Source organism: Ursus maritimus, unplaced genomic scaffold, assembly GCF_017311325.1.
Source record: "Ursus maritimus isolate PB19 unplaced genomic scaffold, ASM1731132v1 scaffold_14, whole genome shotgun sequence".
Taxonomy (NCBI): Eukaryota; Metazoa; Chordata; class Mammalia; order Carnivora; family Ursidae; genus Ursus; species Ursus maritimus.
This window is the reverse complement of record NW_024423786.1, coordinates 57,618,037-57,632,605: the sequence shown is the minus strand read 5'-3', so window position 1 is coordinate 57,632,605 and position 14,569 is coordinate 57,618,037. Positions and strand designations below refer to the sequence as shown.

Below are 14,569 nucleotides of genomic sequence, written 5' to 3'. Positions count from 1 at the left end.
CCTGGAGTGCCTGTGTGCTCCCCTACCCTCGTCCCCATGTCTGCAGAAATGCTTCTCTGCTCCAGCCTCAGCAGGCCAGCCCAGCACGTCCCAGTGCTTCTCGGGGGCAAGGCTTGCTGCCTGGAAATGCCAGGGCGCCCCAGGACTCCGCTTTATGGAAGCGGAGGGCGCCTGGGTGCCCAGTGAGATGCCCTGGACCCACAGCCCTGAGGCCCAGGAAGCCCTGCCCTCCACAAGTGCCCCACCAAGTACTTCCACCCTGGGCCTCAGGTGCCCCAGCTGTCAAAGGAAGAGATCAGCGGGGTAGGTAATCACGACCGTGACAGTGGAAACAGCCAACACTTGAGCCCTGAGAGGTCTTACGTACCCTCTGAGGAAGGTAAATGACTACCCAAGTTTGGCAGACGGGGAAATCGAGGCCCAGAGAGGTGAAGGGTCCGCCTACCAGCAAGGGGCCTGCTCCGGAACCCACACACCACACCATTTCCAGCACCTGCCATCGGCCCACCCTGAATGCACTCGCACCTGTGACCTTGGTCCAGGCACTCTTCACTGGGCACCCACTGGGCCTCCCTCCTCCCCTCCAAGGGGGTTGCCTCTTCCACAAGGAATCCCACTGGAAGCAGGAGGAGGGAGTCCAGGCTCAGCTTCCCAGCTCACAATGATTATTGGCCAGTGACTTCTCTCTCCCGGCTCTGCCTCCAGCTCCGGTAAAGGGGACCCAGGACAGCCGCGGTTCTGAGGGAGGGAGACCCTGTGGAAGGAGAGTTTAAACCCTTTACAAGCTACGGCTGGCAGGGACCCTCTTTCTCCCCATTTCCCAGTACCTACTACTCCCAGCACAGGCCAGGCAATCGGAACCGGGGAGCTGTGGCTGCTGACTGTTTTCCAAGAACAACCACAGCAATGTTTCTGTTCCCACACGGTCTTCCAGAACTTTCCGCACTCCCCCTTGGAAGACCTGGAACCTGCATTCCCTTTCCTTGAACTTGAGTGGCTTTTGTGACATTACATGATTTCCATGGCGAGGTCACAAAAGGTGGCACATGCCACTGCCACCAGATGCTCACTGACTCACCCAGCAGCCATGTTGCGAGGAAGACCGGGTGACGGGCAGCTCCTGCTTTGCAGACTCATGAACTAAACAAATTATTGTTTTCAGCCACAAAGAGCTCAACACGTAGTGGCTGTCACAATTCTAGTCTGTCGTGGGCCCCACACAGGAGATGCACCAGACGTGCATGCAGCGTGGCTGCCACGGGGCTGGACCGCAGCGGGGAGCATGTGGGGGGCGGGCCTGCCCACGCGGGGCCTGCAGACAGGGGTACCATCTGTGTCACGTGCACAACTGTCCCGGAAGCCAAGACAGGGACACAGGCAGGCAGCTCCCAGGGGACTCAGGGGCCAAGGCCACCTCTGGTCAGCTCCGCGGTTCCTGGGGTGGTCACTCCCTCCTCCTCACAGGAAGCCAGGGTGGGCCATGCGCAGCGGGTGTCTCCGGGGCTGCCCGGCGGCGGGGAGGCACACAGGCCGGGAGGCTCTGGCCCTCCTTGTGGGGCAGGGGCTGCCAAGGAGTGAGGACTGACCGGGGCGTATAGAAGCCAGCCCCCTCACCCCAGATGGAAGTAACTGTAGGGCAGCTCATGTTCCAGGGCCCCCGGGGTCAGTCTGAGGCCAACCCCAGTCAGGAACACTTCCCCTGCTTCATCCAGCTTCCTCCCACAGCCTCCCTGGGTCGCCTGGCTGCTTGGTCTTGGGTCCAGAAGTTCCGTTTGTCATGATCCTGGCTTGACTTCTGTCAGCCAACAGAGTCCTGGGAAGCTACATGACCTCCTTACCCGACACTGACCCCTCAGCAGTGTGGACCATGAAACACTACAAACCTCCCCCTTCTGGCAGCACCCTCTTCCCCGCTCTCCAAATGCACCTGTCCCACAGTGGTTTCCCCACATGCCCCGGAAAGCTCCTCCTATCTCAGCTTCCCTGGGGGAACATGGTCTCCCGGCTCTCCTCTCTCCTCATGTGTCCTCCTCACTCGGCACCTCACCAGCCCATGGCTTCAATTACTGCCTGGACGCCAAGGATTCTCAAATTCACAGTTTGGGCCCCTTGCCCTGCCCTCAAGAGCCAACCGCGGGCCGGCTGTCTTCTGGGGACGTCCCAAGGACATCCCAAACCTGCCATATCCAGGACCAACCCTCCAGTCAGCCTCCCAAACCCGGGGCTCCCCTGGAGTTTGTAGCCTCCCCAGAAGCTCCCAGACCACCCAGGTCTGGAGGGCTGGCCAGATGCCTCCTCCTGCCCCCTCAGCGGGCCCTTTTCTGCATCCTGTTGGTTACCCTTCACAGCTTCATCCTATGCACGCTTCCTGCACACTGGTCCAGCCCACCTGGCTGACCCACCAGCCAATCCGAGTGCTCCAGGCACCCTGTCCTCAAGATGACTCCCGCATGGCCAATGAGGGGCAGCCCTGGGATTTTCTTCTAAGGTGCCTGACCTGGGAGGCCCTGGGCCTGAATTTGATCATCACAAGTCCTGTGAACAAAGCCAGCACTCAAGAAAGCGGACCCAGGAGACGTCCCAGCTTCTTTTCCCCTCACCCTGCCTCAGGCACACTGGTCTCCAACCGCAGGGCCTTTGTACATGGGATTCCCTCTTTCTGTCACACTGTTCCTCAAGACCCACGGGGCTCGCTTCCTTACTCCACTCTGACTTCTGCTCAAATGCCCCCTCCTGAGAGACACCCCGCGTACCACAATCCAAAATGAGGCTCCAACGCCCACCCCCCACTGCTAATGCTCACCGTGCATTGTCTTCCCAGCTATGGTTGCTACTTACGTTGACCTGCTTGTTTATGACCTCTCTCCCTAGTTCCCAGGGGTGAGGGGTTTTTGCTAGCTGTGTTCACTGCTGCATCCCCACCGGCTCATTTGTGCACAGAAGGTCACAAATCAATCAATTTTCCAGTGGAAGAATCTGAAGGTCATAAACGTAAGTGTATTCAATTCCTATGGCTATTGTAACAAAACAGTGGCTTAAACCACACACACTGAACCCCTGACAGCTCTGGGGTCCGAAGTCCTAAAACCCGGGTGTGGGCAGGGCTGGTTCCCCCCCGGGGCCCCGGGAGACCCGGCTCCTGCCCCTCACCCTGCTTCCAGAGGTGCTGATCCCTGGCTCGTGGGCCCCCCCTCCATCCTCACCACCAGCAGTACAGGGTCTGCCCATCTCTCTGATTCTGACCACGAGTCAGGTGGATTGCACAGGGCCCACCTGCATCACCCAAAATAATCTCCCTATCTCAAGATTTCTTAAAAGTTATTTATTTATTTATTTATTTATTTATTTATTTATTTATTTATTGGTGTTAGCTCTATACCCAACGTGGGGCCTGAACTCAAGACCCTGAGATCAAGAGTTGCATGCTCGGGGCACGTGGGTGGCTCAGTCGATTAAGGTCTGAGTTCAGCTGAGGTCATGATCCCAGGGTCCCTGCCCAGTGGGGAGACTGCTTCACCCTCTCCCTGTGCCACTCTCTCAATCTCTCTCTCTCAAATAAATAAAATCTTTTTTTAAAAAATAAAAAGAGTTGCACGCTCTACGGACTGAGCCAACCAGGTATCTCAAGATTCTTAATCTCATCTGCAAAGTCCGTTTTGTCCTGTAAAGTAACATATTCACAGGCTGAGATTAGGATGTGGACGGCTATGGGGGGCATTATTCTCTACCACAGTACCCGGCCCAAGATGGTACAGCCAGTTCTTGAAGCCAGTTCTACTGCATCCAGAGCACACTAGGCCCGAAGACTTTGTGTTTGGCCTCCAGGTCCCCCTGCCCTCAAGGGCCACATTGTGCCCTGTGCACCCTTTTACTTGACTCCTGCAGCCCCTGCCTCCTGAAATCATGTCTTCCTTCTCAACCAGCATAATTGCAGCCACACGGTATTGTGTACCTCTCCATGACATCTAAGAGCTTTTCGAGTATCCTCTCCTGTAACTCATCTTACAGATACAGAAACTGTCCCGGCTTAGCATTCAAGGACCATTTCCAAGGTGGTGGCAGAACTTAGATCTGAATGCAGGGCTCTTTGGTGACGTGTGACAGAAGGCCAAGGATGGAAGGTCAAACTAGCTTCATAAGAACACAAAGAACTGATCGGTTTGCACCTTTGGAGCATTCAGGGGAGGTCAGCCTGGCTGGATCCAGGAGCGCACACAGGGTCATCGGCACTTCCTCGTGCATCGACTCAGGTTGCCTGAGTGCCAGCTTGGTTCGTAGGGCTCGTGGTGATGAGATGGTCCCATTACTCCAGGCCCAGGTCCTCCCAGCTCAGCCACCTGAGCCCCGTGTTCTCAAAGTTCCAGACTTGCTCATTACGGGGCTGAGCCACATGCTGTTCCTAAACCCACCCCTGGCAGCAGGGGGCGTGGAGTGCTCTGACCAGGTGACCCATCCCTCCAGCCAGGGTTTGCAGGTCAGTCCAATTTGAACCTTAGACTGAGATGCGAAGCCCCCAAGAGAAAACGGAGGTGCTGCGGGCAGAAAACAGGCAGGCAGAAGGCCGAGAGGACCAGCACTCCAGGATTATTTCCGGCTTTCCTGGGGGATGAGGCCCCATGCGGCTCCTGCTGGAGCAGCCACAAGCCAGTGCCTCCCTTTACCTTTCCATAACCAGCCCACCCACCCAGGGCTTTGTGGCGATGTGGGGCTGATAGAGGGGGATCCTGGGAAACCTCTCTGGAAGAACCATGATTAGTTCTAATTGCTATTTGCCGACAAGCTGCCACATGCCACTGCTGACGTTGGGGCTCTAGCCAGACAGGGTCAGGACACCTGGAAACACTTGGGAAAGGGCACACAGTCCTTTTTACAGTTGAGGGGCCTGCTCCGGGTCCCAAAGGTGCAGGGCAGAGGTGAGAAATTCAGGGGCCCAGCCTTGGGGCAGCCATTGGAAGCCGCTGCTCCGCCCAGGGCTCTTCCTCAGAGCCCTCCATCCCTCTACCCTAGTCGAAATGTTGCTTTCCTTGCCCCAGACAGGTTTACCGACCCGTCCTCAGCTGGGCCACGACCAGGTGGCAGGTGTTGGGGCACCTGGAGGAGGGGGTCCCCTGGGCACAACCCAAGGCGCTGCAGCTGTGGGCTGCCCTGACGCCGGCCGGAACAGCACCACGCCACTAGCGCCCACCCTCACAGGGAGCTGTCCCCCCAAGATGTGGAGGGCGGAGGCCGGGGCGCCACGCTCAACTCTCACGCCCAAGGGTCCTGGCAAGGGGGACGTGTGTCTAGGCCGAGCACCAGGCAGGTCTGAGCCCAGGCGCCGTCGGGGGGGGAAGGGAGAGCCGGGGAGACTAGGGCTCGTCCGAGGGTGGGACTCAGTCTGGGGGTTCGGCGGGACGGGTGCGGATCACTGCTGCCGAACGAAAGCTAAACGCGGGTACGCGAATCTCCCCAGCTTCTCTGCGGAGGGCGTCTCGTCGGGCTGAATCCAACAGGGCGGTTACTCCTCGCCTCCGCCTCGGGTCCCGCACTAAGCTCGCGGGGCCTTCGCACCGCGCCCCAGGCCCTACTCTCAGCTCCTCGGACGGGAAACAGAGGCACTGCCCGTCGAGGACCCGGTGTGCGGACGCCAGGCGCCGGGGTCGCAGCCCGACCTCCCGCCTCCCCACTGCCCACCTATCCTCCCTTTCCGCTCGCCCAGATCCACCGGAGCAGGGAATCCGCCCGCATCCGCCCCGCCCGGGCCATAGGACCCCGCCCCGACCCGCCCCCGGCCCGGCTCCCCAATTCCCCGCCCCCGGCCCCACCCCGCGCTGGGACGTCATAAAAAAGACCCCAAAAGCCCAGCGGCCCGTGCCGGGGCGACGCAGCCCAGCCCTGCCCGCCTCCCCGCGCACAGGTATCCGGGGTGCTAGTCCGAGCGGGGGGCGGCGGCGGCCTCCCGGGGGTCGGAAGCGCCAAGGCGCCTGCGCGCTCGGCCCCCTCCCTCCCGGCGGTCGCGCCTGCGCGCTCGGGAGGCCGGGGGCGGGGACTCCACTTCCCGGCGTGCCCCGCGGGCGGGCGCGCAGGCTCAATCCGGGCCCCGCCGCGGCGCGCAGGCGCGGGCGGGGGCCGGCAGCGGGGCGCAGGCGCAGCGCGGGCGGGCGCGCGGGCCAGGCCGAGGCGAGCGCCGGGCGGCGGCGGCGCCAGAGCGAGTGGAGCGCCCAGGGGTCCCGCGGAGCGGCGGCGGCGGCGTAGAGGTAAGGCGGCGCGCGCTTCGGCCCCGGCGCCCCCGGCCGGCGCGCGGCCCGGCCTGTCCTCGCGTTCCGTGGCGGCCCCGCGGCCCAGCGCGCCCCCGACCCAGGGCCCCGCCGCCGCCGCCGCCATGGCCCGGCCGCTGGTGCCCAGTTCGCAGAAGGCGCTGCTGCTCGAGCTCAAGGGGCTGCAGGAGGAGCCAGTGGAGGGCTTCCGGGTGACTCTGGTGGACGAGGGTGACCTGTACAACTGGGAGGTGGCCATCTTCGGGCCCCCCAACACCTACTACGAGGGCGGCTACTTCAAGGTGAGCCCGCGGCTCGCGGTCCTGGTTCCCATCAGGCCCCTCTCCCCTCGGGCGGTCCCCCTCTCTGTCCATCCGGCCCCTGAAAGCAGCTGCAGGGCCCCGCTTTCCCAGCCAGTCTCCGAGACCCCCCAGAGAGGAGCCCTGGGGGCGCTGCCTGTTGGTTCGGGTGTGGGGCTCTTGTTTGCCTCAGCCCCTGGCCGACCCGTGCCCTCAGCTGCCTTCCCCGCCCCTTGCCCGGAGGAGACAAAGAGCCTCCCCAGCCCCAGCAAGCCCTATTGTTGGGGAGCGCGGGGTTGGGGGCGAGAGGGAGGGAGGCCAGCCGGGGCGGGGGGGCCTGCTCCGCCGCTTGCTGGGGTTCCAACAAAGGCCCATATGGGGCCTTGCCAGCTGGGGCCTGCTTGGAACGCGGCCACCCTTGCCGATAGCAGCGGGCCAGGCCCTCTTGGCTTCATCCCGAGCTTTATGTAACCTGTTCTCTCGGGAAGGTTGAAGCTGGACTTGTCACGGCCACCGTCCACTTTGTCCTGGGAGCCACACCGCAGAGACCGCCCTGGTGGACCCTGGGCCCCTCTCTCGCCACAACTGGCTTTTCTCCGGTTCCACCGCCAAGCAGGTGGCCGCTTGGGGCTCAGATCTCACCCTCTGAGTCGTTTTTTCTGTTCTCTAGTAGTTTGGTCCGGAGCAGTTTTCTTTTGTTGTTGCTGGGAGCAGGGAGGGGGTGCTGTCCTCGGGACTGGCTGTGTTTCCGACTAGTGTGACAAAGGACCGAAGCCAGGACCCAGGCAGCTTTCTTGACCTCACCATTGGAGCCCAGACGTGGCCTTGGGAGGACTCTTCTCAGATTGCAGGGCTTTGCTCTTTGAGCCAGAGTCGTAGGGCAGGGGGTCTCGGTGCATGAGAGGTGGGGAATGAGCCCTCGGCCTAGGAACACCCCCACCCCTGCCTGCCTGCCAAAAGGCTGTACAGCCCTGCCAGGTTCTCCCTGGCTGAGGCCTGGGTGGGGAGCAGAAACCGCAGCTAGACTAGGCTGTGGGGGAGGGGCGGTGGTGCTCCCAGGACAGATGTCTGTGTTTGCATTTTTGGCTAATGTTTTAGTTGAGCCTGCTCAGTGGCCGTGAGGGAGCAGCCTGGTCAGTTGGGGGTGATTCCTGAGTTGAGGTTCCCTTGGTGCTAGGGTGGGATGGGCGGATGAGTGTGGACAGCCCTGGGCTGGCTTCCACATCGGGAACCCAGCCTCCTCTGACACGCAGGCAATGGATTTGGGGTTGATCACCTAACAGTTTAACTAGGGCTCTCTCCCAGTCTCTTTCGTCTGCTTCACGCTGTAAGGAGAAGGGCTCCGCTCACAGCCAGGGTAGTGGAGTCCCACCATCAGACCAGGCAGGCCAGTACTCTTAAGTGAGGTTGTAGGTCTGGAAAGAAAAGATGTGGATTTCTGACTTTTGCCCACTAACTAACTGGTTGCAGAGGATTGTGGGTAGATCTTCCAGGTTGGCGTTGGGGGAGATCATCCCATTTTTCTAGAGAAGAAGACTGGGGATGGGGCACTGCCAGATTTCAAACACATCTGCCATAGGTCCTGTCCTCCAGGGAGCCAGTGTGGGCCCTGGGGTGGTTTTGCCACCCACTGTGGTCCTGCTGTCTAGGTGTGACTGGGAGGGAAGAGGAGGTGTGGAAGTGCAGGGCTGGGAGGCACCTGAGGGCCAGCATCACTTCCCAACCACTTCTTGCAGCGTCTTCCTTGCCAGCCTGGCCTCGTAAGCCATAGTGAGCCTTTGGGCAGTGCAGTGCACAGAAGGGGGTGCCAGAGAGGGGCTCCCCACTTACTTGCTGTGTGTCCTTGGGCAAGGTGCTCTACATCTCTGAGCCTCAGTTTGCTCAGTGGCAAAGTCCTCTCCGGGGATGCTTGAAACAGTCTGCAGTGGGATTTGGTTGGTGTTTGGTGCCAGGGAGGCCTCAGCAGGCCTCATCTGCCCTCAGAGCCATCACTTAGAAACCTGTAGGGCAGGCTCCGAGTTCCAGGTTTGCTCTGCAGTCATCAGTAAGTTACCTGCCTCCTAACCCTCAGCATGGTCATCCCAGAACAGAGGGACTTCCCCTAAATGCCCTGAGTGCCCCCTGTCCAGGAGGGTGACTTTCCAAAGATGGGCCTGGGGGAGTTGCGGCACAGGTGCCCAGCTTTGGCTCCCAGCACACTGGCTCGCCCCTGAGAGCCTGGATCCTAGGCCAGGCATCCGGATGTCTGGAACTGGGGCTTAAACAAACAAACGAAGCTTCTTTACCTGCTGAGGCGTGAGCAGCTCTGTCACCTGGGCAGGTGGCTCTCCCCAGTCTGCCCCATGACCTGCCTGTCTGCCTTCCTGGCCCCCCGTGATGGACACTTGTGGGCAGAGAGCCTGTCCGTCCAGCGCTGACTCATCTCCTCCCACAGGGCCCGGCTCACGGAGGTGTCGGGAGTGATTGCTGAGTGAACACACATCTATTTTAATCTTCCCCACAACCTGGAAACTGAGGCCCAGGAGTCCACCACTGTGCTGGGAGCTGTGTGCTGGCACAAACCCGCCATGCTCCCTGGGGCCCGGCCCCTGGTCCCTCCCACAGGCCTGGGCTGAGAATGGCCTTAGAGTTGCTCTTCAGCAGCAGGGTCGGGGCCCAGATAAGCTCAGGTGACTCCGAATAGTCCTAGGAGACCTTGGAGGGCGTGGGTGACAGGCAGGGTCCAGACGGCCCTCTTGTGGTGGGAGCGTCTGTCCTGGCTGACATCCTTGTTTGCGTGTTTGTGGGCACAGTTCCTAAGCAGTGGCCAGCACTGGCTGAGCCCTCCTGCTCTCTGCCCCTCCCCAGGCACGCCTCAAGTTCCCCATCGACTATCCGTACTCCCCACCGGCTTTCCGGTTCCTGACCAAGATGTGGCACCCCAACATCTATGAGGTGAGTCCACCAGGCGTGCCCCTCCCAGCCTCTCTGTATTGGGATCGGGGAGACGCTGCACTGCCTGATGAGAGTGGTGAGTGGTGTGGGCACTGACCCCTCTTCCTGTCCCCACACAGACAGGGGACGTATGCATTTCCATCCTCCACCCCCCCGTCGATGACCCTCAGAGCGGGGAGCTGCCTTCAGAGCGGTGGAACCCCACCCAGAATGTCAGGTGAGACTGGACCAGGCCTTGTTTGAGGGGCTGCTCAACAGACGGACCTCTGTCCCCCAGCAGCATCCCCGACTTTGCTCCTGTGGGGCTTCCTCAGGCCTGGCCAGCCCTGGGGACACAGATCTGGGAGGACACATGTCTGTCGCTCTCAGGGCCACGACTCCCTGCAGTACTGTGAAATCTGTCCAGACTGGCCTCCTGCCACAATGCTGAGGGCCCCAAAGACCCCTGGGCCAGCTCTGCTGTCCTCTCCTCTCATTTCCTAATGCCACATGCCCCATCCACCATTGGAAACAGCCGCTGGGGTTTCTCGAGTCCATATTTTCTCTCCCACAATCCCTCCGCCTATCCCTGGGGTCTCCCCTCCTTCCTCGGTCCCCCCACAGAGCCCAGGCACCTCCATCTCAGGGCTGAGCTGCTCACTCTGAGTAGCCTGGCCTCTCTGCCTCCTGGCCTGCACGTCTTTAGTCCAGCCCAAACCATAAAGAAGTTGGTGGCATGGAGGGACTCACTTGCCTGCAGGATGTCTTGGAACGGGGACATGTGGAACGAAGGTGGTCCTAGCTTTAGCTGCCCACACATGTTTTGTCCCAGGGCCTGTGCCGGCAGGCAGGGAAGATGGGCTAGGAGTCAGCCCCTGCTGTCCTTGGGGCTTGAGACACAAACTAATAGCACCAATTGTCGCCTGCAGGGTTGGGGGCCAAGGGGGGCATTGGCCTCAGGGTGTCTGGGAGCTTCCCAGTGACACATGGGCCTAGGAGTAGCTTGAGAGCCAGGCTCTGGGTGTCTCCACAAATGCTCTGGCTTGGGGGGGGGGTGGGCGGTCAGAGAGCGCCCTGTACCTGCTGACTCCGTGCTCCCCCAGGACCATCCTGCTGAGCGTGATCTCGCTCCTCAACGAACCTAACACCTTCTCACCGGCCAACGTGGATGCCTCTGTGATGTACAGGAAATGGAAAGAGAGCAAAGGCAAGGACCGGGAGTACACAGACATCATCAGGTGAGGCCCGCGCGCCTGGGGTTTGCCCACAGGCAGTGGTCCCAGGAGGGAGACTCGGTCACTGGGAGTGGCCAGCCAGGCTCAGGCCAGTGCGCTGGCTCTTCCGTCTTTCCCTTTGTTCACTGTGCCCTTCACCCCACTTTTGTTAAGAAAACAGGTGTTCTGTCTGTTTGTCGCATCATGAGGTACCCCGGTCATGCAAGCACATGGTCCGTGTGTCTGCCACGTATGTGTAGCTTACCACGTCTGAGCCGCGTGACACAGTATCTGTGCCTTCAGAGCACACGTGGTCAGGCCCGATGGCGTGCACGTGCACGAACCCCCGAGTGTCCACACCAGACTTGAGCACAGTCGTACCGCGGTGCCGCCGCTTCGCAGCCGGAACACGGCGATGCTTGCGGTCTTCCCCCGCCCCGGGCAGCCTGGCCTCCTGCTCACCCCGTGACGCATGTCCAGCGGATGGAGGCTGGTTGGCCTGCTGATCGAGGCACTCCATAACCAGACCTTCCGGGACCAGCTCCCCCTCGGCTTCGTTTTCTTCATTTTCTCTTTTGGGGGAGACGTATTTTTCACGTATCACGTTGTATGTTTTCCACGTTGTGATCTCTTGCTGTGAACATCATTTGTGTTGTAATTTTGAAACTTGGAATCATTTTCTAAAGACAGAAAATGATCGCGATACTAGTGTATTTAGAAAATCACTTTCTTTTCTAGAAAATGGATTTTTTCCTGGATTTACAAGCAGCGTGTTATGTAGGGATTGGCCAGAACTAACCCTCCGTGTCTCGTCTGGGTCGTTTGCAATGATCTCCCCTTAGGAATAAATAGGTGACCATCACTGGAAAGAAGCCCTTTTACAGAATGGACACTGTGCCCTGCAGGTGCCAGACCAGGGTGGGCACGTGCTTTAGGGCCCGGGGCAGACAGGCTGTGTGCCCAGGCCCCGGAGCTGCTTGACCTCCTTTTCTCTCTCCCTTGTTTTGTTGCATTGTGGGAGCTGCTCTGTGTTCATTGTCCATTGTTACTCCCTAATGCGCTTCACAGACTTGTTCGTGACAAACTTAACCCTTCCTTAGGTTTTTTCCAAAAACTCATTGTCGTTTATCTTTTATCTGGAAAGATGAGTGAGGGGTGTGCATGGCTGCACTACAACCCCGCCATTCGAGGTCTAAGTATTTACTGCAGAGAAGTGGGGGCAGCGCCCACACCAGCGTCCACATGAATGTTCACGATGGCTTCAGTTTGCCAAACTGCCAACAACCCTGGTGTACGTCTGCAGACGAGGACGGGGCCCGCCGTGGCCTGTCGGCCAAGTGAGCGTGCAGGCCCGTGGCTGTCAGGGAGGCAGGACTTCAGAGGCACAGCTGAGCCTGGGGGCGGGGTCACGGGACCTGTGGGTCAGAACTCACCGCTGTGCACTTCAGGTTGATACAGTTCACGCAGACGGAGCTACAGAAGCTCACGTGGGGTGAGGAGGCGACGCGCTCGTGACAGAGAAACGTGTGTTCGAGTAGAAACGAAAAGGGAGCCCTGTGATCTTAATAGGTCACCTAACACGTAGCGTTTTGTGCGGCCCTGCAGACACCCGCACACAGCACCGCCCCGGAGACCTCCTCGCGGCCTGGCCTTCCGCGCTGCTGCTCTGCCTGACCTTGGAGGCCCATCCACACGGGCGGGCCTCACGCACACTGCTCCCTCCGCGCGGCAGGGCTCCCCGTGGGCCGCGACCTCCCTGTTCCCTGTGCTCCACACGCCCCGTGTCGCTTCGGGCCCCGTCTGCCCTGCCGTCGCCCTTTCTGCTGATTTTAGTTCTCTTCCCTCAGAGGAAACCGCGTCCGCTTTCTCTCATGGATCTGGCCCTTTTTCCTGGTTCTGTGGTGGTTCGTATGAGCAGAATCTGTGAACAGTTTCTGCAGTATTGCTCGTGTGATCCGAGTGCGTTTTACCCCCCAACGCCACACACGTAGGGCCCCAAGGTGACCCCTGCGCCTGTAGGGTGGCCCCTTCCCACATGTCTTTGCCCCGCCCCTCCCCATTGTCCCAGGAAAGCTGGTTTGTGGAAATGAGTGTTAGCTGTTGCTGCAGGGGATGCCGGTCCCCTGCTGTCCGGGGCGGCGCTCTGTGAGCCTCGGGGGGCTGCCCTGCAGGGCCCTCCCTGGGGGACTCAGCACCTGGGGAGCGTCCTGCCCACGCGGCCCGCTCCTCGTCCCAGTTCTTTTCCCAGCCACCTCCCACGTGGCGCCAAAATTAAAACCAGACTGTTTTTATCCCTTCAGACTCCCTGTGGGCCCGCTCACATGCGCCCGCGTGAGGGAGGCTGTGATGCGTGCTTCTGCCTCCCGCCCCCCGCCCTCCCCGCCAAGCCGCGTTCCCACGTGCTCTGCCTGCGGGTGCGTTGTCTGTGGTCCTGCAGAGTGTCCGTTTCGGATGTGGTTCGTGCGGGGATGCTGGGCTCTAGGCGGGAGAACTCCCGTCTCGGGAGCGGTGCTGTGCTGTGTGTGAGTCCCCAGAGAGCCAGTGCGCTGTGCCGGTTGCGTCCTGCAGCCCCGTTTTCCTCCTAGTGTTGGCCCTCCTTGTCTGTCCCACCCCGCCACCCCGTCCGCCTGTCCCTTCGTCCCTCCATCCCTCCGTGTGTGGTGAGTGCCACGCAGGCCCAGGCACTGAACATAGGAGCGGGAAGTTCTGGCTGAATCGCCTGGTGACCGTGTCCCGCGCCAGTGTGGCCACACGCCTCCCGTGGTGTGCTGACCGTCTTACAGAACCGCTCGTCTCCGCGGGCCCAGGGTCCCCAGTGTGCCGTGGGCCCTGCTCTGCCTGGCCCTTCCCTGTGGCATCCGAGCTCCTGCGGGCTGGGCTCCTGCCGTGGGACTCCGACAGGGACAGAGCCGTAACCCACAGGCCCGTCTCTCCCCCAGGAAGCAGGTCCTGGGGACCAAGGTGGACGCGGAGCGGGACGGCGTGAAGGTGCCCACCACGCTGGCCGAGTACTGTGTGAAGACCAAGGCCCCGGCGCCCGACGAGGGCTCAGACCTCTTCTACGATGACTACTACGAGGACGGCGAGCCCGAGGCCGAGGCCGGCAGCTGCTTCGGGGACGACGAGGACGACTCCGGCAACGAGGAGTCCTGACACCGCGACCCTGAGAATAAACTTACAGATCTTACCTCAGCAGGCCCGGACTGTGTGGCGCCGAGACTGCCTCGCGGGAGGGGTGCTGCCTGGCCACTTGGGTGGTCTCCTCTCGGGTGTCGCCCTCCTTTCCTGCGTGTGTCCTGGGTCCTCTGCTTCTGAGGGGAGGGCCGCCTGCCTCGTCCTCCCTCGGAGCCCACCAGGTGGGGCGGGCCTGGGCGGCAGGGGCCTGAGGGACCCGGACCCCACCTGTCCGTGGCTCCTGCTGGCTGGAGCCAGAGACTTGGGCTCCCAGCTCGTGTGTGGACGGATCCACTTGTGGTCACCTCTTCTCTCTGCTTTGGTTTGTTTGGAATCTAAATAAAACGACTTGATGAGAAGCTAGAGAACCAAGCTCTCCTTGGCCTCCCCAGAGGACTGCAGAGAACCGTTTGTCACCAGGCGCCTGGATGCCCGCAGTGCCCGCGTGCCTGGGACCCTTCGTGCCAGGTGCAAGCGGTGGGGTGCCTGGAAGCGCCCGGGGAGATGTGGTGAGGGCACTGCAGGGATCTGGAGTCTGGGCAGAAGGAAGCCGTTGTGTAAACTGATGCTCTGGTGGCCTGGGGTGGGACACCTGTTGCTGGCCCATGCCCACCGCACAGGGCCTTGGAGTGGGAGAAGTCTCCGTGCTGAGCCTCGGCCCCCAGGCGGCCCCTCTGCGGCCACGGCACCCCCAAGGGGTCCTGCATCATGCTGCTGTCACCCAGGCCTTGGA

At 61.0% G+C, this 14,569-nt stretch overlaps 1 protein-coding gene across 1 annotated transcript; it reads left to right on the top strand.

Annotated features, from left to right (window-relative positions):
• Nucleotides 1–6,161: 6,161 nt before the first annotated feature.
• CDC34 (cell division cycle 34, ubiqiutin conjugating enzyme) lies at nt 6,162–14,195 on the top strand. The gene is made up of 6 exons (XM_040629815.1): nt 6,162–6,201; nt 6,353–6,538; nt 9,383–9,469; nt 9,589–9,686; nt 10,552–10,686; nt 13,602–14,195. The coding sequence occupies exons 2-6, from the start codon at nt 6,362–6,364 to the stop codon at nt 13,813–13,815; spliced, it is 711 nt and encodes a 236-aa protein (XP_040485749.1). The 5' UTR covers nt 6,162–6,201; nt 6,353–6,361; the 3' UTR covers nt 13,816–14,195.
• The last annotated feature ends 374 nt before the right edge of the window (nt 14,196–14,569 follow it).

Excerpts from the sequence above, each read along its gene's own strand:
- CDC34 (XM_040629815.1), top strand. The coding sequence starts at position 6,362 with ATGGCCCGGCCGCTGGTGCCCAGTTCGCAGAAGGCGCTGCTGCTCGAG. Across the intron at positions 9,687-10,551 it reads AACCCCACCCAGAATGTCAG|GACCATCCTGCTGAGCGTGA; the intron begins GTGAGACTGGAC and ends GTGCTCCCCCAG. Across the intron at positions 10,687-13,601 it reads GAGTACACAGACATCATCAG|GAAGCAGGTCCTGGGGACCA; the intron begins GTGAGGCCCGCG and ends TCTCTCCCCCAG.